Source organism: Panicum hallii, chromosome 4 (assembly GCF_002211085.1).
Source record: "Panicum hallii strain FIL2 chromosome 4, PHallii_v3.1, whole genome shotgun sequence".
NCBI lineage: Eukaryota > Viridiplantae > Streptophyta > Magnoliopsida > Poales > Poaceae > Panicum > Panicum hallii.
In genome coordinates this window covers 49,836,964-49,863,561 of record NC_038045.1, presented here as the reverse complement: position 1 = coordinate 49,863,561, position 26,598 = coordinate 49,836,964, and the positions used below count along the sequence as shown (strand labels likewise).

The window sequence follows — 26,598 nt, the reverse complement described above, 5'->3', positions numbered from 1 at the left end:
AACGTCCATGTCTCGTGAAGAAATCGATGAGACACACATATGCGCTCAGTTTGTCCCTCTCTCCTTCCTCGCTTACCTTCTAGATTTATTTGCAATTAAGATTACCCTCTAGAGAAACTGGCTGCATATTCTTGCTGAAATTCATTGGCACTGGACTAATTTACTCATAACAGTACATGGGCGGTCAGTCATTGTGTCCACGTTTGTCATTCCTAGCGGTCAGTCAGTAGCTGAATACTACTTTTATATGGACGTATCATCTACAAATTATAAGGTACCATTTATTTGTTCTGTCTCTCATTCCCAACACACAAATGATGTAGTTTACGTATAATATTTTGTATGTCTCTCCCCTTTTCCATATTCTTCCACATTCCATACAACCATATGATGCAGACACGATATAACAAGCTAATGACACGCCGTATTATTTGCTTATTTTAACTCATAGCAGGCTCAGTTCAACTGTCACTCAAGCCTACACGGTAAGCTTTCAAAACAGCTAAAACAACGGCTTCTTGCCGTTCAGAAGACCCATGAGATGCTCGAAGACATGCGGGCCACCGTCTCGGATGCCAGAGTGCATGTACTCGTTGGTCACCCAGAGCCGGATCCCGGCGATCTGGGAGGCCGTCTCCTTGGCGATGTTGAAATTCACGTACATGTCCTCATAGTAGACCGCAGCAGCGACAGGAACCTGCAGGATGCCATGGCCACACGCATGTTTAGCAAGTCCTGATGCTGCAAACTTTCTAGAACATCTAGGTCCTGCACTAACGCCAAGCCGAAGCTGCCATTTCCAGAACGGTTTGAGAAGTCAAGACAAGCAGTTTGCTAAGTTTCTGGAGATGATGAAAGATGCACACATTACCATCCCCGTCCTTGATGCTGTCTTAAAGTAACATATAATAGCATATGAATATGGAATTCCTAGTAGTCCACTAGACCTTCATGGGAATTTATTAAGTCACATGTAATAGCATATGAATATGAAATTCCTAGTAGTCCGCTAAACCTTCATGGGAATTAATTAAGTCCATCGCTCTTTGGTAAGAATTCTAGTTAAATATTGTAGCACTGCACTATAGGCACCAAGAATGGAACTATGAAGCTAGTAAACCTAATGGAGTCAACTTGAAATGCCAAGATTCAAACTTAAGTCGAGCTTTTAAGTAACAATACGATGTATCGAGTACCTATAAACACATGACTTCCTTTTACAGTGTGGTATAACATATAACATGAATTATGGTATGATTTTTGTGAAGTACGAACCTTATTGTTATTCAGCTTGCTAACATCATAGAGTTGAGGCCAGTCTTCCTTCTCAGCTAATAAATGGGCAGCCTCCTTTAGGTCTCGTAGAGCATGAATCTCGTCAAACATACATGGAAATACCATCTGTGTATGAGGAATGACTACATGTCAGGAATTGTAGCAAATCTTAGGGACTTGATGACATGTCAAGTAAAACGGCAGCAGGAGCTAGTTGACAGCTTCTGCTTAGAGTTTGACTCAAAATTGAAAGAATAAACTCATAGCATGTAATTCACATTGCACAAGTTCCATTTAACATTTTTTTTGCCCAAGAGTTGAGCAAGATTTCCAAACCAGTAGAAAGAGGACTGGTGAGGAACTTATAATCCTGAATAAATCCCTGCTACAAAAGACGATGGGGACCCAGAATATATGCCCAAAAGAATGATAATTTAATTCCCTCAAGGATATGAGAGTTACCTCTCCAGTAAAATACACAGGACGGCCTTCTTCTGTAGCCTTGATAGGATCAAACAAACTTCCATATTCACTGCGAACCTTTTCAGCAGACCATTTTGATGAAGAGCCCTGTGATCATAAACAAAAGAATACTTAAAAGTGCTGTTGTGCCACCGCCTAATTATTAGTATAAGGTTTGGAAGTTACCTGACAGTAGATAGACTCGTGCAATAGGGCATAAAGAGGATTTTGATCAAAACCTAACCACATTTCAAACTAGAGAACATAATGTTAGATTATCAGCACTTTAACTATTAGAATGTAAACACTAGAACATTGCTTCAGTAGATTTAGAAGAACATTAAGAATACTAGTGGAGATTTTACCTCTTTCAAAAAGTAATAGCTTATGCTCTTTTTAGCTCCAGGAACTAGTACAGGATCCCACACCCTCTCGAGCCTGTACTGGACAAAATAGCAAGGAACAGTGCGGATCAGATAGATTGTGTTCTTCCCTCAAATTGTGTATGAGAAGATGATGCATTTCTTACAGATAATGAAGCCTTTCAAATCCACCACCAGAACCCAAACCTGACAGTCCAAGACACTGCAGCATCTTAGGGGTTAACCTGCCACCAGATGGAAGAACAACCTGTAAAAGAAATGATGCATAAGAACAAATTACCAAAGTCAAGAGAAATTTTCACTGTAAAAATTGACTTACCCCTCCGCCTTCAGATTCACTCAAGCATCTTATAACATCATGAACAACTTGTATATCTTGAGGATACCTCTTATAGTACTTCTCGTTTTGCAGTTGAACCTGTTTAAAGCAGGCTCTGTATACAGTTTGTGCAGTGCAAGGCTCTCCTAGTGGTGGAAGCCCTCCAGTCAAAAGAACAGATTTCAGGCCTTCTGGAGCAAAACTCAGATATGTAACAGCACAAAATCCACCATAACTCTGCAATTAAAAAAAAAGGGTAAATGGTAGCATAAGAATAGAGCTACATCACTAAAAGAATATATTACTCTGCCCTAAGTCATGCAATGTCCATATCAATAATCAAAAGTCGCAGGGGATGTTTGCGTGAAACAAAATCCTTTTTAAGCCTTTGTCTCCAGAGAGCTAAGTATCAATCAATTAGCTTTCTGTTATTTACAGAGTTAGTTTTCATGCCCCCATGTCTTTTCACATGCTTCTGTGATGTTAACAACCAACAGAAATCAACAAACTTTTTTTCACTATTAGAATTTTAGAATTGATGGAACTAGAGATATATATTTGTCTAAAGGCCTATGATGATATTGATATCATTGATCTATTAAGTGCTCTTCAGATAGCATACCTGTCCTAGGACTGTCCAAGGCTTGGCATCTGGTACAAGCCGTAGACGAATAAATTCTGCATCCTTAACTATATTATCCGCCCTGAAATGCTTCAAGTACTCAACCTGCTTTGCCGGAGATGTAATTTGCGAAAGAGATGATGGTGTTAATGGTGTGGATAACCCTGTTCCCCGCTGGAACAAGAAGGATGTCAAAACAAGGCAATCCAAGGGGAGAACAAAGACAAAGAGAACTCAAGATCTACCCAGGAAATTTGACCGTGCATTCTTACCTGATCTAGCAGCACAACACGGTGGTCTTCACATGCTTTCTTTAACCATCCGCCTGCTTCCATGGGACGGGGACTCTCAAATCCAGGCCCACCTTGTAGGTACAACAAATAAGGCAGAGCTGCGTCTTCTTTCCCAGCTGGAACCGTTCAAACATGAGGGCCATCAAGATTTCGGTCAGGATTGTTAATAACCACGCACTAAGGCACTAATCAAGTAGTGACTCCTGTTCTCACAACATAAGATTAATTCACATAGATACAAGCCTAAACCAGCAGATATAACGTGTCAGCTCTATTTAAATTGTTTCATGAATTGGCTTCACCAAAGTTTCTTCTCCCTTCTACTTGCACTGATGACACTAGATAACTAAGAATCAGTTCTCTAAAAATTGCTCCTAGTTCGTCAGTATAAGAATCAGTTCTCTAAAAGTTGCTCCTAGTTCGTCGGTCTCAGAGATATATACACTGGATTCAGTTAAGCAGGCCGGCCTGGCCTGGTGCCGTAGCACCGATTAGCAGCTATCAGTCGTATTGCCATTGCCATGATTCATGTCCAAATCTAGTGAGTCATGTTCCCACTTCTAAAATCGCGCGCAAACCCAGCAAAAACTGCAGGCCCGAGCAAGCGCGACCTACCGGCGACGACCTCGCGCGCGAAGACGGTGATGGCGGCCCCGCTGTCAGGGCTGGAGTGGTCGAGCGGGACGGCGAACCGGTGGTCGCGGAGGCTGAGGCCCGGCACCGCGTACCACGCGCCGGCCTCGTGCTCCGCCCTCGCGGGCGACGACATGGCCGCGGCCGCTGCCCTCGGCGGCGGGATCCGGCAGGGCGAGAGGCGGAGGCGGGCGGCGCCGGGGACGTGGACGGGGAGGAAGGCCGGTTCGCGGCGAAGCGGGCGCGCTGCGGCGGCCGGGGCGGCTGTGGCGACGCCGATGGCGGCCGCGCAACGGAGTCTCGCTACGGCCATGCCGGGCGGCCGTCGATTGGACATATATAGCGGGTGGGATTGGGCGGATGCCGAAGCTGATTTGACTGACGTCACGCGGGCAGGGAACAGAACGGCAACCTACGACTACGAATCTGTTTGCCTTATTCCGCATCGGTTTTGTTTGCATTTTCGGTGTCAAGATCTGTTCGATTTTGGATTGTAAAATGCTTTCATGCAAAATCTTAATTTTTTGTACGAGAAGTCTGAATGCAAATTCAAGACAACTCAGGCGGGCGAAACTGTACGACAAATTTGAATGGAAGTCCGGCAAATCTTAAGATGCAAAGGGCAAATTTCTAAGATAATAAGGCTATATGGAAACCACATTACTGGATTTGTCTTTCAGATACTTTTGTAAGAGAAGCATGATCAGATACTGCTCGAGTAATTACTTCATCTACTTCATCATACCACAGCACAGAAATGATCATACATACTACATGATTTACACGTGCGAGAGCTAGCACGATAGATTACCAGGTACTACTGCTAATGCTTAACATCATAACACTTTTTACAGCACTGATCCTAAGCTACACAGCCAACTACGGAAACTGCAACAAAGTACAAACAACTGAGACAAATGCGGCAGGTCAGCAGAGCACTGTCTCCACTCACTATTCACTAGCCTCTCCCTACATCAACTCCAGATCATCCCAAACACCAGCCAAAAGAATCAACTAATATCTAGCTCGCTGCCAAAATCCCTGCTTGATGACCATCAGTCTATCACAATACCACAATGCCCAGCGGTTAGTGAGGCCTTCGCACACCCGAACCACTGGAAGGACGAGCCTGAACTGGCTGATAGCGCAGGATAGCAGAACTGTAGGCATTGCCTGTCAGACTCCCTCTCATCTGACCTGTGGGGCACCAGTTCTCATCCACTGGGAGGTCTGGTGGAAGCCTATCTGAGGATCCAGCCTGAGGTGTGCTAGGAGCAGCAGGTGGTACACTGGGAGGCTGCAGATGTGGTGCTGCTCGCTGTAGAGACGGAAGAGTTGCTGCCCGAGGCACTGATTGCGATCTTGGCGCCTGGCTTTGCACGGTGGGAAGGATATGGCTTCGGATCTCAGATTGGGTTGGTCGGACAAGTGCAGCTGCAGTGGTTTGGCCCACGGCAGCCAGAGCCGTTTGGTTCATGGTCATTCGTGTGAGCCTGATCTGATCGTGAGTTGTATTCTGCTGCATAGGCATAGGTCTGTATGTGTTCGCTCCTCCAGCCTGTCCTGAGATTCCTGGCGGCAGCCGTGCACCCATAAGGTGTGGCGCAGGCAGACCAACAACCCGACTGGGCAGATGGCTCGATGTGTGGCGTATGTCCTGCCAACAATTATGATTATGTCAATACATGATTGTCGTGATATATATAAAATAAAGCAAACTCTTTCCTCATGTCATAGATTGTAGCTGGCTGCTGGTGCTGGGCTCAATCAACAGACAGAAGTACTTCACATATCAAGTTTCAGGTCCTAGGGCCACTAACATCCTTGCTAGTACAGCAAACAGACAGTCGCCAGTACATGCTACAGAAATACATAGCAAACTAGTATGTGATCTTGTTAGCTGGTAGGTTTGTAGAGATACAAAACACACCACCAACTACTGCAACAGTTCCTTTGACCAATTACTAAGTAGTTTGTGTTTGTTAGGTATCATTATTTTACAATTGAATTAGGCACTTTAGGGTTGTTATTTGCTTCCTCTAAAACTTCAGTAGATACTGTGTGTAAATTGTTATGTTAATATCTCAGGTGCCCTGCAGATTTTCTAAAAGAGAAAAGAAAAGACAATTCAAGCAGTTCAAGCTAGCTTCAAGGTGAGTTGCATATAGTTTACGTGATACAACTATGTAACAACTAATGTCTCTATTCACGTACACGGTTGTTTAGCCCGTGTACACGCTACACAGTAGCTTACCGTGTCCGTTTAATCAGCCGTTTATCCCGTTTAATCACCATTTAGTCCGAATAAATAGCTAAACAGTAGGTGACCGTTTAGTCTGTTTAAACCTTAGGCTAACATTGACTAATGTTGATGAAATGACACATCTTTGACCTTTAAATAGCTTTAGCATCCTAGCTCTGATGCACAGGATCACTTTAAACTCATCACAGAATATCTGGTTGCAACTTTGCTATTGACCTACTGTCAAGGTGACTACTGGATGATGAAGTTAAAAGTTTGTATGTTAGATGCTAGTACAGATGATAATATAGTGGCTAGAAAAGATGTTTACCCGTGTTGTTGACTGTAGATGCAATGATGTAGCAGGACCGGGAGTCCTTGGTAACGGCCCACCACTGTTACTCATTGGAGCAATGACACAGTCCGGATTCATCACTTGATGTGCTTGGTAAGTTGAAGAAGCTGGAGTAGATAGTGGGATAGGAGGTGGACAATTGAGGATATTTGGTTGCAACCTCGTTGATGACCCAGGATTCTGCGGTGGCACTGGCAATGCCTGGACTCTTACTGGCTCTCTCCTGGGATTTCTAGGTATAGGAAGACTTCTCACTTCTGATCTATGTACTGGACCTATTTGTGGTTGCAACTGTACAGTTTCACAATGTGTTTCCTGTGAAACGGGTTGCATGCCAGATGTTGCAGTGGAGGTTTCAAGAGAAGGAGAGACAGCATCTGTAATAACAGGGCGCAGAACATTTTGGGGTAGAATAGATTCCAAGGTCCCAAAAGAACTTGAGCCCAGCCCACTAGTAGATGGCAGTAACAAATTCTGACCAGAAGTGAAAGCCATGTTGCTACCCCCATTATTTCCATCCCCTACATACAGATCTTCTGTATGGGATGCCATAGGGACATCTGGAAGATAGTCTGACACAGATATATCTTGACTATTCAGCAAAGGTTTTGTATCTTCTAAAGCCGATGCCCAATCCATCATTGGCAGATCACCATCACCATTTATCAGATCTATGACATCAGAAGATGACGAATCAGTTTCTACAGCATCTCCAGTCTGATGAATGCCATCACCTCTATGTCTATCAGATTTCTCATCATGAGCTGGTGCAGCTTTCCAAGATCCATCAGCAAATACAAGTACATCAAGGACATCATCTCCAGTCTCTTCTAGTATCTGCATTAAAAGGAAAAGGAAGGTCAGAGAGAGAAAAGGAGAAAGAATGGGATGACAAATATGCACAAAATGCAACTTGCCTTTGCCATCTTTTGGTCAATGCGTAGATCAGTGAAGTTTGAAGGGGTATTACAATATGGACAGCGCCAGTTTGGTTTCCTTGAGTTCATCTCCATGTAATTATCATAATCAAAACACTAAACAATACCATTATGTTAACATTTTTCTAAAAAAACACTGAATAAATATAAACAAGGCAAGATTAAGTAAATACCTGGTAGTGTTTGCAAAGGCGCCCTTTAATGGGAGTTTTTATGCGGCTTAAACTGCAACAAGAGAAGGCAAACAAAAATTAAGTTCATCGTCCAAAGGCAGATCACTAGTAATATAATCAAATATGTTAACTCCATTAGTATATGTCGAGCAGATATTAAAGTTGCAAAATGTTAACCCAACTATCTAAAACCTACAGAGTGACAGACACAATCAGAAAGTTGTTACATTGTGAATGTATAGTCCAATCACCAATTGAGGGCTGAGGGCAGTCATAGTCATCACGTTCATGTGAATTCAAGACATGATTATTTCTTCTGCACTTTTTTCATCACCAGCCATACACAGAAATTTTTTATTCCCAACTAAGTAGATCCTAAGAAAGATTAGTTGCTCATCTCAAAAGGGAAAAGATTAGTTCTCAAGATACCCTGTCCTTTCTAGCAAAAAAACCATTGGAACCTAGTCGATCGTAAATATAGTTCCTCTACATAAACGTTTAGATGCATAAGATTTCACAACATACAATGTTCAGCAAATCATATTCCATGAAAAGTGCAACACAGTACCTTATAGGACAACTTAGGGAAACTCTTGATGGTCCCTCAAGTACATCAGAATCTACATAGAGATCAGGAGACATCATAACTATAATGAAAAAAAATATCAAAACTAAGCTGTCAATGTGAAAATGCATGCATGGCTTAAATTACTGTCAATGAATACACATGATCATGGCAAATATCTTCCTTACAATTCAAATTTTGGCCACGCTACATAAAGACAACAGATGTGTGTAGAGGAATCGAACAGCAAAATGTTTCAAACTCAAAGCTTCAACTTTACTATCGCTCGATGTGGACATTGAAACTACAGTGAAAGAACTACACGGTTTAACTTTTACTGTCGCTACATAAGCTTCATGCAGACTAAACATATTTCTTTGGACCGGAAAGCAAGGCATGATACAAAAAAGGTATGAAAATGCTATCGACAAATGAATAGTTAAACTAGACAGACTGGTAGCAGAACTGAAGCCTGTTTCAGCAGGGTTCATGTCATCGGGTAGATCTCGCACTTGAGCCATATCGAACCCGCAAAAATCACTGAGCCACCTGATTTTGCATGAACCAACTGAGACTGCTCAGTTACCCATCCAGTTTCAACGACTATGCAAATAAGCCCCTCATTTTATGGGTTACTGGCAGATGATCCAGCTTTTTGTAGCATCTTTCTATGCTGTTTGTAGGTTCAACTGCTTACAGGCATGGTCTCTTCCAAGATAAAATAATTGTTCAATACAAGCTAGAGTGTTTTCAGCTTTATGGATCAAGAAAACTAAACTTGACAGGTTTCATGTGCCACGGGAAGAGAAGAACTGTCTCGAGTAGGGGAAAATACCAAATCTCTAAAAAGCTGGAAGGAATCACAAATAGACTGAAATTCAGCAATTTATAGCGAAAAAACAAACTTATAGTCAGTTTAAACAGGCAAACTACAAGTAACTGTCATCCACCAATAAACCAGGACCCACCCCCTGTCACTGTACGGGGAAATTGAATCCAGTACCAGGCACCAGGTTCCTTTTAAAATGCTCCATGAACATGCACAACATCACCCAAAGCTAGGCTAGTCAGTTGTTCTTTTCTTCACATGAGGTCAAACAAAAAAGAAAGGAGCTGATAGAGGATGGTGAAAAAACAAAGGAGTGGCAATCATGGAATACAAATAGATTTGCAATTATAGGAATAAAGATGCCAAGCCCATTTCCAATAAAAATATATATCAATAAAAAAATGTGTCAGTTGGTATGGGGTATCAAACAGAAGTGTAAATGCATCTACATATATATTTCACTCAAGAGAATATAAACTGCCATTACAAGGAAATATATTGTTATTTCAGTTTGAGTCAAGACACTGGATGCATAAAAGAACTAAAATGAATTTCACCTACCTGCAGGATAAACAGTGATAGGCTGCGTATAGTCATCCAGTTTTGGAGCATTGAAGGATGCCAAATTGTTTACAAATGCTACAGCTATGATATAATTAGCTGCAATGTAAAGTTAAAATCAACAGTCATAAATAAAGAATTGGGGCTGACTGGTGTATACTTCTAAAGTACAATTAAGAAAGCATAGCACAGTAACCAAGTATACCATTAAAATATCCAACAGCTTGGATAATGTTTGCCCCATATTTGAGCATTTTGGTGATATCAGAAGGGAACTGGGGTCCTAGGTCCTGTTTGAAATGCACGAGCTCAGTTTTCCAATTAAAAAAACGAAGCTTAACCAGAGGTTCAGAAGGCATGGAAGCCAAAATAATGCAAAAGGACACTAACCATTGAAACATTAGTCCTCTTGTCCACACCCTTTCCATTGACCAAAAAGCTGAACAGAAAAAAGGACCACTCATGTTTCTTGGTTTAACATTGGCATGATGTGACAAGAGCATCGAAGCTGAGAGAGAAACAAACCTCACATGTGGTGGGCTTGTGACACATGTTGAGGCATCTAAATTTTCCTTTTGTACGACAATTAGACTCTGAAAAAGGAGGGACAGTCAGTGAAGTTACTTATAAAAAATCTACATGCAAAAAAGAAACTAAAATAAATAGTCCTGAAGCCCAAGTCACAAATATGTCCTAACTGGTCAACTGCAATCAGTACAGATTCAAAAAAATATGAGCATGGCCAAGACAAGTGTGAGCTCATAGAAAGTCCTTGCATTATTTAGCGTGCAAGCAAACTATATGCAACCGGTAATTTTAAACTAGTGACAGGTAGTCAACAGTCTTCTGGCCTCTATAGTTTCAAAGAGATATCATCATAGATACCCAAACGAATTTCAATTCTAAAACTCATAATACAAGGGAAAGAGTGGATAGCAAAAGGAAACATCAGATGTACCAAAGATTCCAATCTTCAATATGCAATGAGCATTACAAGAGATCAGTGCAGAGTGCACTGTGAAAATAGTATCAATTACAGGATCAATACCGTCTATATGCAACTTAAATATTCAAAAAAGAAGACTTATGAGAGTTGTGGTTTGTTTAATTCACATGTTTGATCAAGAAACAGAATAGTCAATGAAGTAAATAGTTCAACAGCTGAAAGACTAACATCAGTACACAAATAACTTAAATAATAGCAACAGCTTGTTGAGAACACCCATTGGCTACAAAAACTATTTTGCCTACGGAATATGCATGCCATAAAATTTGTTCCCCGAGTTCCCCACTATACTTACAATCTTTTCATCTCGAGGTAGGCTCCTCTCAATAAAGAAGTCAGACATTAATACATCATAGCCAACCTACATAGGGTAGACAAAAGCATCAAAATCATGTATTCAGAGGTAAAACAAGCCTTTACCATTCATCAAGAATGTCTCGACCTATGATGATTTCAAAATTAGATAAAAGCTGACATAGTGAATATGATCAACTTTTACCAGGTATACTTGTAAAATTCGAGTCTAAGTTGAACAGAGTAACTACCTTTGCTTCAATAGAAGTGATTAGACGCTCAAACTTCAACCGAGGATAATACCTATAAAATACAAGCATAAATAATATATGAGAAAAGTTTGAACAGATAACTTGTACTGTAGCTTTAACATATGACAGTATGATCAGGATTTGAATATGTTGCCATGAGTTATTCAAATTTGGCGCACATTCAAAATCGTTGAGATTAATGCAAATTCAAATTCAGCAGTTTGAGAAAAAAAATAATCTCCAGCTCTAGGTAATATGAATTAGTAGTCTATTTTATTTAAATTGAAACACCGTGTTATAAATCATGAACATCTTTGGATTGAAATGAGGATATTAGAAATCCAGGTGCTCAAACCATGACCTAGTAAATCATCTTTACTATTGTCACTATTAATGTCTTTTGTCTCTAGCTGGGCTTTATATCTTGTCTGTATTCTAAATTGTGTATTATGAAAAATATGCAATGCTGCTGTAAAGTTTTCAGTTAATTTTTCAGCACACACATTCCGAATTTTAAAATCAGATATTGGGATGTTTACATGCTACTTAGACTAAAATACTTTCCCCTGTCAGAAAAACGTGAATATAATTTTTTAAATATTTAGACATTTCATAGTAATAAAAACATGTTTTTATGCGTACATGAGGAGGAGGGAGGGGGGGGGGACTCTCTACCTTGGCATTATTTGTGATATAACTTCAAGCACGGTGCTGTCACTAGCTGCCTGGCCAGAGGACGTGCAGAAGTTACCAGAGAGCTGAATACCAAGGGGGGAAATTATAACTGGTTAATGTAATGTTTGAAGGCTATCCCACCACAAGAATCCAAATGATGAAAAACTGCTCATGTAACAATAAACATGAATATAAAAATATGACATGCGCACCTCATTAGCAATTCTGGTAATGTCACTAGAATCTGCAGGTTGAAACCATTTCTTGGAACAAGCATTCTGCAAAACACCCTGTGTAAGTTACTACCTTAATATTATTGGTCTCAAAAGAAAATTATATAGCTTGAATATAATTATATGCTAAGCAGCCTCTAATGCGGAACGACTCCCTGTTCCCTGTTCCCTGTTCCAGGAAGTTCGTCCTGAAACCAGGAATGGAATGTTCCAGGAACTCGGCAGCCACCAGGACAACGACGGAGACAAAGACAACCACAACCGTGGCATCATCCGCAGGGGCAACCACATCAGCATGGGAGGTCTCCAGAGAAAGTGTGAGTACCAGATAGATAATGAGGACAGGGGGCGACCTTGCAAGTCCCTGATGCAGGAGCTGATGACCAGTGGCAAGTGATTTCAGGTGGCAGCAGCTTTGCATTATAGGAGGAGAGAGAGACAAGGGGACAAGAGAGGCAGCGGCAGTTGGTTTGCACATGCTGTTTTCTGCAGTGGAGTCAGGGCTTGGAGAGTTGCAGCAAGTTATCTAGTTGGGCTGAGTGGGCCCGGAAAGCACAGGCCAATAGCATGTCTCTCCTTTACTGTTTTTCCTTCTTATATTTCCCTTTTTTTCTTGTTTTAAACCTGTGATGCATGAATGCAGCTGTATGGATCAGCACTTATGTATCATCCCATAATGTGGCACACGATAGTAAATGACTGCGCGTAAACTCTTCCCAGGAACATCATTCCAGCTTATCAACCCAAAAATCCATGGTTCGCATTCCATCTCTCGAGCAAATAGCCCAGAGGGTATACACCTTCATACCATGTATTTTTCAGGTGACCTCCCGCGTCCTATGTTCCCATTCCTCGACCCCATCGACATGGGAACTTGGTTGCTAAGAGTAAATTAAATCACCAAAATATGCCTAAAACTATGTGCACTTAAGCAGTCAGAAAATAGACAGGGAACTCGGTGATCTTTCCTATAGCGTAAGGTCCTAGCATATTCAACATTGATTAGAACTGAAAATTTACAGTTATGCAACAGACTATTCCTTTTAAACACTACAAGTATATATATGTTTGGAATTCAGATTAGGAAATAAAACGACTTTGGGCAAAGCAAAACTGAAGCAGTATTTCTTTTCCAATAAATTATTTGGTTACAATTGAAAACAAAAGGAGCTACCTGAAATTTTATATATAACCGAAAAGGAACAAAAATTTACCTTGCATGATATCACTAGTACCATAAGCGAAGATTGCATAAATGTTTCTTTCCTCAGCTCATATATCTGGCCAAAAATGATAGATTTCAGATCAATGACACAGCAATTTGTGGTCATACATTAATTTGTCAGCAAATTATATGATCCCCCATAATGTGAGACAGAAACAGAGTTCAGTCTGGTAATCCTACTGGCCGTTTGTGCAACAGCTCACGTAACAACATGCTACCAAAGTTGGAAGATGGCACTAGCATCAAGGATGGGATAGATGGCACCTTGAGAGGGAAAAGGTAATGAATAGTTTGGCGACTGCCAGAGTAAAGCATGAGGTAGATCAATCAAAGATTGTTAAAGCATAATGATAGAATGTGAAGAGTATGCTCAGAAGTTGTAATTTTCACTTACCATGTTAGCCTACCCCAATTAGCTTGGGACTAAAGGCTTTGTTGATTCTGCATGTTACAGACTCTCTATACTCATTAAATTGATTTGTTGGTAAAATATGCTATTGTTATGCTGCTTTGCATTCCCTAATTCGAACTACTAAAACCACATTGAGGTGCTGTGGCACTTCAAATGATATGTCACAGTATGTCTCATTGTACTTCTGATAAAATGCTACAAAACTACCATGCAATTAATTAAGACACTAATGTTATATTAATACAATCGGCTTTTAGAAGAAAGGAAAAGAAAAGAATAGCTAGCTTCTACTGAAAGTTAGAAGCTCTTACAAAGAGCAGTGAAACATTCCTCTTCTGTAATGCTTTAATAATTAATTCAAACAGACACTCATCCTAGAAAAAAAAATTGGGTCATACAATTAGCTTCGGTGCATAATTACCATATCCGTTAGGCGTTACCGCGTTAGCCCACTACTTTAACTGAGTAGACATCACCAATCAAGTATAATTCCCAAAAGAACAAGAAACAATTGACTGATACAGGGTGAGAGCAAAAAGAATTACCTTTCTCAAAATGCCGGGTATGTCACTGGCCATCACAGGAATATCACCAGCCGAGACCGCGAAGTCGATCCCTCTGCAAGCGGAAACACGAAGCGTCAGTACGCCGCCGACGAACAGCGCGGCCGGATAAACCCTAACCCACAAGGGGACTCGAAGGGGCGGCCAGGCGGGGCGCGCGGGGACGGCGGGAAACCCTACGGAGCTCGGAATCGCAAGAGGCGGTGGGGAGGCGGGGCGCACCTGGCAAAGGCGTAGATGAGGTGGGCGAACTCGGCGATGGGGAGGACGGCCGTGCCGCTCAGGTGGCCCCTGAAGCGGTCGCTGATCGCCTTCAGGCGGACCGCGTTCATGGTGAGCGCCCTCTGCGGGTCAGTGGGTGGCTGCGGCGGCGGCGGCTGTTGCGCCTGCAGCGGCGGCGTCGGGTGAGGCGCCGGAGAGGCGGCGCTCGCCATCGTTGCGCAGTTGCGCGGCCGCGGAGCGCAAGCGGCGGAGAGCCCGGAGGTTGTTTTTCCGCTAGCGCTAGTGGCAGCCTGATACAAGGAGAAACTGAGGTCCGTTCGTTTCCGGGGTCAGAGCCCGAAACATAAAGTTTACAGAGGCTCGGCACCAAACCGGCCTCTAATCGTGCGAGTGTCCTTCGTTTAGAGGCCGCGATATTTTAGAGGGAGCGAGCACTCTAAAGTTTTTTTAGAGGCCTCTAAGGAGAAACGAACACACCTTTAATCTTTTACCATAGAGAAAAAAAGCTAAAGAACTTCTCGGATAGTGATTAACATTAGGTGTGGTGATCGGTGAGAACTGGGAAAAGACCGCGTTAAAGAAGTGGAGGGAAAACAAAAACCATCTTGTCTGTTGTAATAATTTTTTTCTTTTATTAAGAAAATTTCCTTTCAATTTTAATTAATGAGACATTTGATGGAAAGATAGAGCTTCGCAGCTCAACCTCTCTTTTTTCTTAAAAATAGCTATAAAGATGGCAACAACCGGTTGAACATATTATATATGGATGAATGCACCTAAACTTTATAGATGTACTGCACTGGTTAAATGCACTTGTGTGTCAGCCTATTAGAATTATATGTGTAATGATAATGCCATCGATTTAAGAAATAAACTCATATGATATATTATTCACATAATATATCTTCATCATTTTAAACAAGGGTATTACCTAAATAAATATAGTTGAACAAGCCAAATCTTTAACTAAATAAGATGTAGCTATGTGGAACTAGCACTAACTGTTGAGTAAATATTGATATAGGTGAAGCAATACCTCAATTCTGACCCATGATTTGGCGACATAGGATTGCAACAAGGTGAGCCCTTCAGCGAGATAGGCGCTTGCACCAACTTGGTACGGCTCCGATTTGGTGAGGTTCCGGTATAGTGGTCAGTCTCCAATTCGGTGAGGGTTCCGGCGAAGAAGTGGTGTGGCTTCGGCATGACAAGGATGTGAGGTCGAGTAGTCAAGCACGGGTGCCCACGCGAGCTCAGATGGATTCGGCGTAGTGAGAACGGTGGATCCACGAGATATGGCGCTACCGCCGTGGTGGGGATTTAGCAAGACGATGCTTGGCCGCTTGGTACCTCAAGATTGAAGTGGCGGCTGCGGAGGGGGGGAACGAGAGGGGAAACCAAAACGCCCATGGATCCTTTATATACCGATAGATGAGGTCCACATGTCAGGATTAAAATAGGTATGCATATGGAAGCAGATGACGTTTCTACCCACGGCACTCTACCTATTGAATTCAAATACAAACTACTCATCCGCACCTATGTGCGAAAAATAGCATGCGGGGTTTCTATCTACAGTCACATGTATTTTACCATCTCACACTAATTATTATTTTAAATTTTTAAACAATTATATATACGGCATTGAGTATACAAGCTCAATGCAAAAGAATCAGCAGTCCGCAAACGATAAAAAGCACCATGTAAATCGCGGATCTTTACCACTGATTCAACATTATTGTAAGCATAGATCTATACCATTAACAAGTGATGGTATCAAGGAGCAACGCATATGAAGCGTACACAATCAGAGCTCGTAGCATGTAAACCATGGACGGACATAGGTAGCACGCATGTAACTTTTTTGTCATTGCATAACCACCAGACGTCCAGACGTACTGATTAGCGATCTTTTTCACATTTGCTTTCAATTCCGGTGATGAAGAATTGGTGTGCGTATAGACGTAGAAAGATCGCGCCCGTAACCCGATTCACCCGAACCAGTATTAAGGTTTTTAAAGGGGTGATGGCTTTGGAATGGAACGGAGTATTTGCTACAGGGACAGCGTATGTAGCACGAGTGTCCCAGATCTGCCGAACAGCAGAAACCATACCACTAAGACAACTAGCTCCGTATGGCCAGATGATTAAAAGAACATGGCTCGAAAAGGATCATCGACATGGTCTCGGCTATGCATGTTCAAAATAGTGACCAAAAAGAAACAAATACTTAACCGTACGTTCAAAATCATCATGACAAAGACATCATCCTACAACAAGCAAAACAGACATTGACGGAACTCATGTTCAGTCGTTTTCTGCCATCAACATCAGTAAAAGACATTTGCTGCTATCCAGTCGTTTTCGAAGACAAGCTTTACAGTTACATGTAAAGAACAAAACATCACGTATATGTAGAACACAATCTCCACAGCAACCAAGGCTACCTATCCATAAACATGTTGCATTTTTCAAGGAACAAGGATAGAAGTCAACAATAAAAAACATAAGTTTATGTTAGCGTGATCTTCCTTTTGGTTGGCAAAATGCTAGGATACATTTGCATCAGACTTCAGATCATCACAAGACAAGAGGCAAGCTGGTCCATGTTTCAACATTGTGTTAGGCGCACCAAAACCCTTTAGCATAACAAGTCTAGGGGGCACTTCATCACAACTTCTCAAATTCAGTTTAATAAAGAGAATCCAGCTAGATACGAGCGACGCTTATTTTTATCTTCCTAGGTGGTGTTCCAGGTTTTGACATGTTTCCAGTTCCAGCTTTTCCTTTCTTATCTGAAGGTTTAAGTATCTGGAACGAACATGTTAGGGAATCATCTATGCTCATCATGGCACCAGCATTGTCAAACTCGCCGCAGTAGTTGGGTGCAGAGAATATAGTAACGAGCTGGCGCTTGGCGAAGAATTCATACCCATCCTCCACGACCTGTGCATAGAGTTTCAGTTAAAACAAAGTCCATCGTAACAAAGGAAGTACACACAATAATGATAATACTAATAATAAACGAATTCGCAACAGTGATATCAACTGAGAAATGCACTCCAGATGTTTCAATTATTTCCCTAATGTGAATAAACTAAGGAAATCCAATCCTCAAATTCCATAAAAAGGAGAAATATGTAAATAGTTTAAGGTTGAGCCTAATTATTCAAACTGAGACCTTCAAAAACCATGTAATTTGACTGAACTCAAGCATTTCACCTAACAGCAAGTCTTGACCAAGTTTAAGGTAGGCCTCAAGTAGGAATGAGCAAAGATTCAGTCACATGGCAAGAGTGCTGACACAAATATATCAACATTCAAATAACACACTCTACCTGCAAAATATGTGAAGTTTCTTTTACCCAACAGGAGGGTTAAGCATTGTTTTACAGAAACAAGAAGTAACAGTGCAAACATGCTACTCCCAGAATAATATATTGAAGTAATTTCCTTTCTTAAAAAAATACACGTCCAATATAGACCAGAAGTAATAGCACTTTCATTCAGAAAAAAAAAGACACAAAACTGCACAAAATTCCAATATAAAGGTCTCTAAATCAAATATAGGGTTGAAAAAAATTCAGCATGATAGTTAGTTCTTGAAATAATATTAACTGAATTATCACATAAAACATACACATCTGTTCTTACTTGCAAGAAAGCTGTATCACAAGATCAGTATGAATACCTGGTGAGCCCTGCAGACAAGGTCAAGATCGTGTTTCTGAAGAAACTCAGCTACCTTGTCAGCTCCGAAAGTGTAGGACACACCCCTGTCATTCTCTCCCCAACCTTCAATCTCTTTATCAGGGTCTGACCATAGCAGATCACAGAGGAGACCATGGTCGGGCACATCCACAGGACGGGCAATGTTGCGTATCTGATCCATATTCTTCAATTCAGGAGACAAACCCCCGTGCATGCATAAGATCTTGTCATCGATAAGTGCAGCCACTGGGAGGCAGTTAAAGCATTCGGTGAAAATTTTCCAGATCCGTACATTGAATCTTCTCTTACACTCATCAAAGAACCCATATATTCTGTTGATGGAGGCACACTCATGGTTTCCCCTGAGGAGAAAGAAGTTCTCTGGGTACTTTATCTTGTACGCCAGGAGAAGGCATATCGTTTCTATACTCTGTTTCCCCCGATCAACATAGTCCCCAAGAAAGAGATAGTTCGCCTCTGGTGGGTAGCCACCGTACTCGAATAATCGAAGAAGATCAGAATACTGCCCATGGATATCCCCTGGCAAATAGTAAAGAAGAAGATAAATGATTAGCATCAACCGTTATCAGTTGATTAAGGATGAATTTACAATACATTGACCTTAGGGCGAAAATATGAACATATTCACAAGAGAAGAACAGGGCAGTGCAGCTAATTATGAGACACGGAAATATCTGTTAATGCACTTAGCACACTCATGACACACAATGCGGGAAATTATCTTTGTTTTTTCTACTAATTTCAGTGTAAAGTAAGCTATGTATGATAGTACCAATACCACCATATATTAGACAAAACTAAAATCTCGATGAGAAAATGTTCTTTAGACAGCAGATCTGTTCCCAACAAAGAAACCAAATATGAATTTGCAGTCTGGCCATTTTTACACATTTCTGTCTAGCACATTGGTAAAGTTTGTATCAATCTAAAGTGTACTGGGTCAATATAACAGAATTCACACAATCACACCTTGAACCAAACATTCAAAACAATCATTAACAGGAAATATGAGAATCTATGAATACTCGTTGACTTGATAAGCAATAGATATCAATTCTGGCTTGCCAGGATGCCAAGCTGCAAAACCTACAACTTGAAGACATCTCTGGAACTTATTGAACCATTCACACAACCATGATTTTTTCTCTTGAGTCCTTGTTTCCTTGATATTTATTTTCTCCGCTATTGTACTTTCACTGGGAAACCACAAAAAGAAAAGAAATAGTTGTTGACATACTAGCACGCAAGTTAGTCTCACTTTCTCTCATCTGCAATCTCAAGCAACCCAACATGGTATGGTAGCATAGGCATGTTAGACAAGCTACACATGTTAACCACTATTACTCAACTGACTTATGCTATCATGTACTTGATAGAAATGAGCTACAGTGGGGGTAGGAGCCTCTTCTGGGGTGTAAATGCCACAAAATATATTGTTTGGGGGGTTTCAAATTAGCAGCTTGGTTCTGCAGGCAGTCATACATCCAAGACCATTTTAATTTCGCACACCAAGCATCCCTCTAACTACTAGCGGAGCTGCCCGAAAAAATCAACACGCTACGGGATTTCAAGAATAGCTAATCCAGAGAGGCCACCCCAGTAGCAACAACTACTCGATGGAAACAGAACCTAAACGAGCAGCGCTTGGCAAGAAACTTTCCCCGGGAAAGACGAGGGAAGACGGAAGCCTAATAAGGCTAGCACGCTTGGTCGCTTTTGTCAGGGTTGTCGGGAGGGCGCCCTTACCGCATATCTTGATGGGGGCCTCGAGCTCGAGGAGGTTGGGCTGGGAGAGGAACACGTCCTTGGCGGCGGCGCAGAGCCGCCGGATCTCCGCGTCCGTCACCTGCGCGTTGCGCGGCGTGCGCCCGCCGCGGGCCTCGAGGAGCCGCCGGATCATGTCGTCGACCGCCGCCGCCTCCATCGCCTCGCCTCGCCGGGAAAAGGAAACCCTATCTGAGATGCCGCCGCCACGCGGATAAACCCCCCGCGGCCAAAAGTGGAAGGCAACCGCTAAACCCTAGCGCTCGCCGATCGACGGGAAGACGACACGGAAAGGGAGGGGGGCGTGGGGTGGGACGGAGCGAGGAGTGGAGGGGAGGGGATTGCTGGATGAGTTACGGAGTCGGCAGCCTAGGGGGTTATCGCGCCGACTCCCCCGCAGCAGGAAGCTGGCGTGTGATTTGGACTGGCTTGGTGGACTAGGGCGCGGTTGGGTTGGGTTGGGTTGGGCCCCCGGCGCCAGCCTGCTCTATTTGAATTTGGGAAGGCGGGGGGCAGGTGGTTGCTAGGACTAGTTAAAGTTGTTGGATGTTCGCGTTTTTTTTTTGTTTCAGCTTCAAGATGGTTTTAAATTTGCAATTTGCATTGTTCTTTAAAGTATTTTCCCCGACAGATATTAGAGTCTCAAGACATCGACGTGATTTTACAAGGTGAAATCTTGATTGAGTACTACAATAACACTATGATAAAATTATGATAAATCCAGTTACATCAATATAAATGCAACAATCAGTATATTTATTTGATGGTTAAAATGGGAAAGGGACGCAAACGAATCTACCATTGTAAGGGCAGCCAGAGCGTGCCGTACAATATGGATATTCGAAAATATCACATTATCACTGGCGCGATTTCCTTTCCTTGCTGCATTGTTCGTATGGATAAGTAGGGTTCGTTAACAATTTTAAAGAGGCATAAACGATTTCTTTTCTTCTCACTGCTGACATGCAAAGCAAGTGAACAGCAGCTTTGCCAAACGTCAGAAATTATATTCCAGCGACTAAGCATGGAAGCAAGTAGAGTCGCCGGTGCTTGTTTTTTTCATTCTGACATCGTATGCTGCAGCAACGTGCAAACCGGTGCTCCAATAGTAGAAAAATGAAGTTGTGAGCACGCCGGGCTGCTCTAAGGTTGTCAGAGGATGTTTAGATCCAGAGACTAATTTTTAGTTCGGATCGAAATTAAATATAATTTAACTATAAAACTAATTGCATAAACTGATGCTAATTCACGATACGAATCTATTTCTATTTCATTATATTTTTACTGTAGCACAACGTGATCAAATCATGAACTAATTAGGCCTACTGGATTCATCTCGCGAATTAGCCTCCGTCTATACAATTGCTTTATAATTAGACTATATTTAATATTTTTAATTGGTGTTCAAATATAATTAAAATTTAGTCGTGAGGAAGCTCTGGTACGAAAATACTGGCTCCAACGAAGAAGAGCAACAACACGATGTACCACAGGAGCCCCCCGGCGCAGAAAACCCCCGGCGCCGAACTGGGAAACCCAAACCCACACACAACTGAAAGCCATCGTAAATGCACACCCGCTCTGCACGGACCCAGAGGCAGGGACGACAGCGACCGGCCCGCGCTGGCTGGCTAGCAGACACCGAACGGAACCCCCCTCCCGCACCGCCGCTCGCTGCCGCACGGCCGCGCCCGGGGAAAGGCGGCCAAACCACCCGTAAAAAGTCCGGGAAAAAACAAGCCCAAAGCGGGCGGGGGCGCGCGCGCGGGCGGGCGAGCGAGCAACCGGCCACCCACCGAGCTCGGCTCCGCTCAGCGGCAGCAGCACGGCATGGGCGCAACACTAAAAAGAAGGAAGCGGCCGCGCCTCCAGCCCCAGACCCACCACCTCCTCCTCTCTCTCCTCGCCCCCTCTCCCTCTCCTCCTCGCGGCGACGCTGCGGCTGTGGTGCGGGCTGCATGGACGAGCAGGGGTTCGCCGGCTTCGGCGGGGGGCGCGGGGCGGTGCCGGTGCGGGACCAGGGGCGGGAGGCGATGGCGCTCCTGCAGCATCAGCACCACCACCAGCGGCGGCGGCAGCTGGAGGTCGAGGAGGAGGAGGAGGAGGAGGAGGAGGAGGAGGCGCGGCGCCAGATGTTCGCCGGGGTGGCGGCGTTCCCGGCGGCGGCGCTGGGGCTGGGCCACGGCCAGCAGGCGTACTACGGGGAGGAAGCGGGCGGGCTCGGGGACAGCGACGCGGGCGGGTCGGAACCGGAGCCGGCGCAGGCGCGGCAGCGCGGGGGGTCCGGCAGCAAGCGGAGCCGCGCCGCCGAGGTGCACAACCTCTCCGAGAAGGTGCTGCCGCTGCCCGTTTCTCAAAGTCTCAAGTTTTCCTCTTGCTGTGTGCTGAGTTCTCAGTGCGAGTGCTAAAGACGTTGCTTTCGTTTGGTTTGCTTCTGGGCGCAGAGGAGGAGGAGCAAGATCAACGAGAAGATGAAGGCGCTGCAGAGCCTGATACCGAACTCCAACAAGGTCAGTAGAACTGGAAACCGAGTAGAGTCCTCCCTCCCTCTCTCTTTCGCCATGAATTGAAGGTTGTTGAGTTGTGTTCGTGCTGGTCTGCTGGATATGAACTTAAATGTGTTTGTGCCGTGGTGTTTTTTTGGTGTGCAGACTGACAAGGCGTCCATGCTTGACGAGGCCATTGAGTACCTGAAGCAGCTGCAGCTCCAAGTGCAGGTGAGCAAATTGTACATGTCTCCATGATGCGAACGCATCTGTCCACTCTGATTCAAACTAGGAGGATTAACAAAGAATGGGTATACCAGAGTATCTGGCTTTATTGATCCTTCTTCCAACATGTGACAATAGACTAGTCTGGTTCTGATGCCAGTCGCCTTATTATACCCAGCAGGTGGCCTTTGCATGATGTGTGATGGGTGCCTTATCAATTTGCAGATACCTTTCACTTGCATTTGTTCACACATGATTTGGTTGACGTGTTGCTTTTTCTTTGTTTCCTTTAATTTTAAAGTGTTAGACCTGTTACCCCACCACGGTCAAATTATTGATCAATGCCAAACTTGCTTCTTGTTTTGTTAATAAAAGCACCTCCCAGACTATTATGTTGGATGGTTAATTTGGGCGCTAGGTTATTCTCAAGATATATACTTTCTTAACACATTATCTCATTATGTTGTGTGAACCCAAGATAAATGATATGGCAAGTGGACTGGAAGAACTGCCATGGCATGTGCAAATCTTTATATGCTGCAATACGTGTAGAGAAAAGATTGTGCCAGAGATGGTTTGCTAAATAATCAAGACACGTAGTTTCAGTGATAGGTTGACAATGCGTGGCAATGTTCATAGTTAGTGTTAAGCCAAGAATACTGACTATTTCCTGTAGTGTACAGAAACCTTGGACTGTTTGTGGCAGTGAGCATCTAGTTTTAAACCAAATTTTACTATGTTAGCTGGGTCCACTTTTATAGTACATGTGTCAGTTTACATACTATTCTAATTAGGCTTTAATATGCGGCGTTAGTTGCTGAACTGCAACTATAGATTTTAATTTTTTCCCCTATAAATTTGTTACAGATGCTGTCTATGAGAAATGGTGTTTACTTGAACCCACCATATCTATCTGGTGCACTTGAGCCTGCGCAAGCATCACAAATGTTTGCTGCACTTGGTGGGGCCAACGTCACAGCATCAAGCTCTGGGGCAGTGATGCCACCTGTAAACCAAAGTTCAGGAGCTCATCAGGCATTTGATCCATTAAATCCTCCACAAAATCAACCAATATCTTTTGTCTTACCAAGTGTTCCTGACAAAACCATTCCAGAACGTCGATTTCACTTGGAATCATCACAGTCCCATCTTCGAACATTTCGGATGCCTGAATCTTCTGAGGTAACTCTTTTTATTGGGAATAAATCAGAATCTTGACCCAAAGCCTTACTCTCTTAAATATTGCTTTTCATTTTCCTGGTGTTTTCCTAACTTGTATTTTTCTTTGCAAGATGATGCTCCGGGGGGAGATAATGGCAAAGCATCAGTTATCTTCAGCTCAAGAAAGGGTTAGTCTGCCAGGTTTGTGACCGTTTATTTCCATTTGCTGCGCATCACAGGTTCTCTTCTCATCCTTGACTTTTTGCTGACATGTTCCTTTGACCCCTTATAGGAAATGATATGAACCCCATTAGGCAAGAATCATCGATTGTAAACGCTGATCAATTCGATGGTTGCTCACGTAACAAAGAGTGATTACATGATATGGTACCAAAAAAAATGCAGGACATGTGTAGGTAAGCTTCTCATTTCATGCTTGAAGAGACATGTGGGTGCAAACAGATGATCATCTGACAACTTGACCTCGTTTTGAACTTTAAGAAGTTGGAGTTTGGTTCATACTTTGGTTTGATCTGGACTTATCGTATTCTTTTGCATGTCGTCTCATGTTTGTTTGTGTTTTTGAAAGATTGTCTCATGTTTGTTTAGACTATTGGTGTTTTTTTTGTTAAAAATGTAAAAATTGGTGATACTTCAAGCTCGGGATAGAAAAATCAGCTCAATAGTAAAATTGATGTAGTGTTTAGAATGAAGTAGGTTGACAAGAGTTCTTTGCCCCTGCAATTATGAAGTTCATTTGTTCTATGGTTTCAAACATATCATAAAAAGGAATATTCCTTCAGGTAGGTGAGCTAACCATGGTAGCTCCATAGCTTAAAGTTTTCATGCATTCTGTACTATTGTATCTTCGGATCTAAATGGCACAATGGCAAGTTAGATTGAAAAGCAAAGCACACCAGTAGCTCACTCGCTTCCTGACCTAAAATTGCATTCTTTAAGTGGTTCTGCTTCTCATTTGCTATTTGTTAACATTTCCGTTTGTTTTCTATCTTGGACAGCTTAGGAAATGGCGACTGATGAAACTGAGGTGAGGGCCGAAGGCAGGATGAGTGAGTGAGATAGTTCAGTAACCCAGCTGACACGCAGGCTTCCGAAGTCATTTACCTCCGTTACCTCAGCAGTAACTTTATTTTTTGAAGCAACCCGAATGCTTCACTTAGCAGTTAGCAGGGCAGTATTTGATAGTAGAAAACCATGTACCGTTACGCATTTCGTGGTCTACGGGGAACTAGCAGGCCACTGAGACTGTAATGTGTTTCTCTACCAGCAGCGCAAGCCAAGCTGCGTGTAAGCTAGATCAGAGTCTCGGAGATGTGAGGCTGGTTGGCCAGCTGCACCCTCAGAATTGTGCTACTAGACCAGAGTTTCTGAACATAGTCTGCTGAAAGCAGCCCGAGACCGAAAAGGCTTCACGCTTACATTTGTTCAAATTGTAAACACTTTGAGAAGGGCGGCTGGACTAGGCGTCTCCCGTCTACCGGCTGGACGCTGGTGGTGGCGTCGACGTGCTCGAGGTAGAGTATTGAAGCATTCTTCCCAACTACAGTAGTATATTATTTCCATGGATCTGCCTGCCACGATCGCTATTTCCCGTCAAAAAATTTTAGGAAATATTCCTTATGTGCCATTGGCATAAAACCTAATCCTCGATTTGCCACTAAAAAATATAGTTCTTATATTTGCCATTGGTTTTAAACTAATCCTTCCGGTGCCACGGGCGTTGCTTCCATCCAAATACTAAGGGCAGTTCATTTTGTATTTTTGCAAAATTTTACTGTAGCAAAGGAATCTTACCAATTTGAAGTACTAAATGAAGTCTATTTGCAAAACTTTTTGCATGGATGGGTTGTAAATCGCGAGACGAATCTAATGAGCCTACTTAATCCATGTTTTGCAACAGTGATGCTACAGTAACCATCCGTTAATTATTGCTTAATCATGGATTAATTAGCATCATTAGATTCATCTCGTGATTTACAATCCATCCATGCAAAAAGTTTTGCAAATAGACTTCATTTAGTACTTCAAATTGGTAAGATTCCATTGCTACAGTAAAATTTTGCAAAAATGCAAAATGAACTAAACAGCCCCTAATAACAGGAATAAGCGTGCGTGGTGAAGAAGAACATCCATGGCATGGCAGCCTGGTTGTCTGCGCCGCCAAGATACTGCGTCCTAGCTAGTACGAGCGTCAAGCTGTGGCAGCTGCCCTACCCCACTGCCGTCGACCCAATGGAGCCCGCTGCTGCTCTTCCGAGATTGGATGATGGTGGCGTTGTGTTTGGAGTTGCTCTGAAACCGGTGAAGAAGTGTCCAACCAATAAATTGGGAGTTGGGACCAACTAAGGCAAGGGCAAATGGATCATTTTAACATGTATGTTAGCTAAAACTACTAGAATATGGTCAACATTGGCATGAAAGAGATTAAAATTTATGAACAATGGGATTTACGAGATATAAGTTTTTTAGGTGGCAAGTTCAGGGATAAAAGTTTTAGCTAATGATATATAGAAAATTTGTCCAAATTTTTATTGTTCCCGTCAAACATAAGAAAGGATACCCGCAAAAAAAAAAGCATAAGAAAGGACAAAGCAACCACTTGCTTCCCGATCCTGACCTGAATTGGTGCGTTATTTTTTCTTTTTCTGCTGCTCCCAAAGAAACCCTGACAAATACTA

The 26,598-nt window shown here is 42.7% G+C and overlaps 4 protein-coding genes across 5 annotated transcripts; 1 reads left to right on the top strand and 3 right to left on the bottom strand.

The window, feature by feature from the left end:
* Window positions 1–259: 259 nt before the first annotated feature.
* Window positions 260–4,361, bottom strand: LOC112889230 (proline iminopeptidase). The gene is made up of 10 exons (XM_025955749.1): window positions 3,970–4,361; window positions 3,334–3,470; window positions 3,062–3,235; window positions 2,440–2,676; window positions 2,267–2,367; window positions 2,103–2,175; window positions 1,924–1,992; window positions 1,738–1,845; window positions 1,276–1,401; window positions 260–697 (listed from the first exon to the last, which is right to left on the bottom strand). Exons 1-10 carry the CDS (start codon window positions 4,322–4,324, stop codon window positions 503–505), a joined length of 1,575 nt encoding a protein of 524 aa, XP_025811534.1. The 5' UTR covers window positions 4,325–4,361; the 3' UTR covers window positions 260–502.
* Window positions 4,362–4,695: 334 nt separating this feature from the next.
* On the bottom strand, window positions 4,696–14,835 carry LOC112889227 (E4 SUMO-protein ligase PIAL2). The gene is made up of 16 exons (XM_025955744.1): window positions 14,532–14,835; window positions 14,292–14,364; window positions 13,324–13,389; window positions 12,089–12,154; window positions 11,877–11,959; window positions 11,202–11,253; window positions 10,952–11,017; window positions 10,176–10,243; window positions 10,041–10,089; window positions 9,856–9,940; window positions 9,651–9,749; window positions 8,264–8,315; window positions 7,696–7,747; window positions 7,502–7,618; window positions 6,561–7,421; window positions 4,696–5,644 (listed from the first exon to the last, which is right to left on the bottom strand). The coding sequence occupies exons 1-16, from the start codon at window positions 14,741–14,743 to the stop codon at window positions 5,075–5,077; spliced, it is 2,571 nt and encodes an 856-aa protein (XP_025811529.1). The 5' UTR covers window positions 14,744–14,835; the 3' UTR covers window positions 4,696–5,074.
* A 2,086-nt stretch (window positions 14,836–16,921) lies between these two features.
* On the bottom strand, window positions 16,922–20,399 carry LOC112889234 (serine/threonine-protein phosphatase PP1). Its single transcript, XM_025955754.1, has 3 exons — window positions 20,010–20,399; window positions 18,223–18,782; window positions 16,922–17,477 (listed from the first exon to the last, which is right to left on the bottom strand). Exons 1-3 carry the CDS (start codon window positions 20,185–20,187, stop codon window positions 17,241–17,243), a joined length of 975 nt encoding a protein of 324 aa, XP_025811539.1. The 5' UTR covers window positions 20,188–20,399; the 3' UTR covers window positions 16,922–17,240.
* A 1,379-nt stretch (window positions 20,400–21,778) lies between these two features.
* Window positions 21,779–25,342, top strand: LOC112889235 (transcription factor SPATULA-like). 2 transcript variants are annotated; one of them, XM_025955756.1, is made up of 8 exons: window positions 21,779–22,360; window positions 22,472–22,537; window positions 22,679–22,744; window positions 23,606–23,756; window positions 23,853–23,920; window positions 24,031–24,100; window positions 24,192–24,315; window positions 24,919–25,342. In XM_025955756.1, the coding sequence occupies exons 1-7, from the start codon at window positions 21,986–21,988 to the stop codon at window positions 24,272–24,274; spliced, it is 879 nt and encodes a 292-aa protein (XP_025811541.1). In that variant the 5' UTR covers window positions 21,779–21,985; the 3' UTR covers window positions 24,275–24,315; window positions 24,919–25,342. The 2 variants fall into 2 exon arrangements, with proteins under 2 accessions (XP_025811541.1, XP_025811540.1); XM_025955755.1 differs by having other exon boundaries at window positions 21,784–22,360; window positions 23,606–23,920.
* Window positions 25,343–26,598: the final 1,256 nt, after the last annotated feature.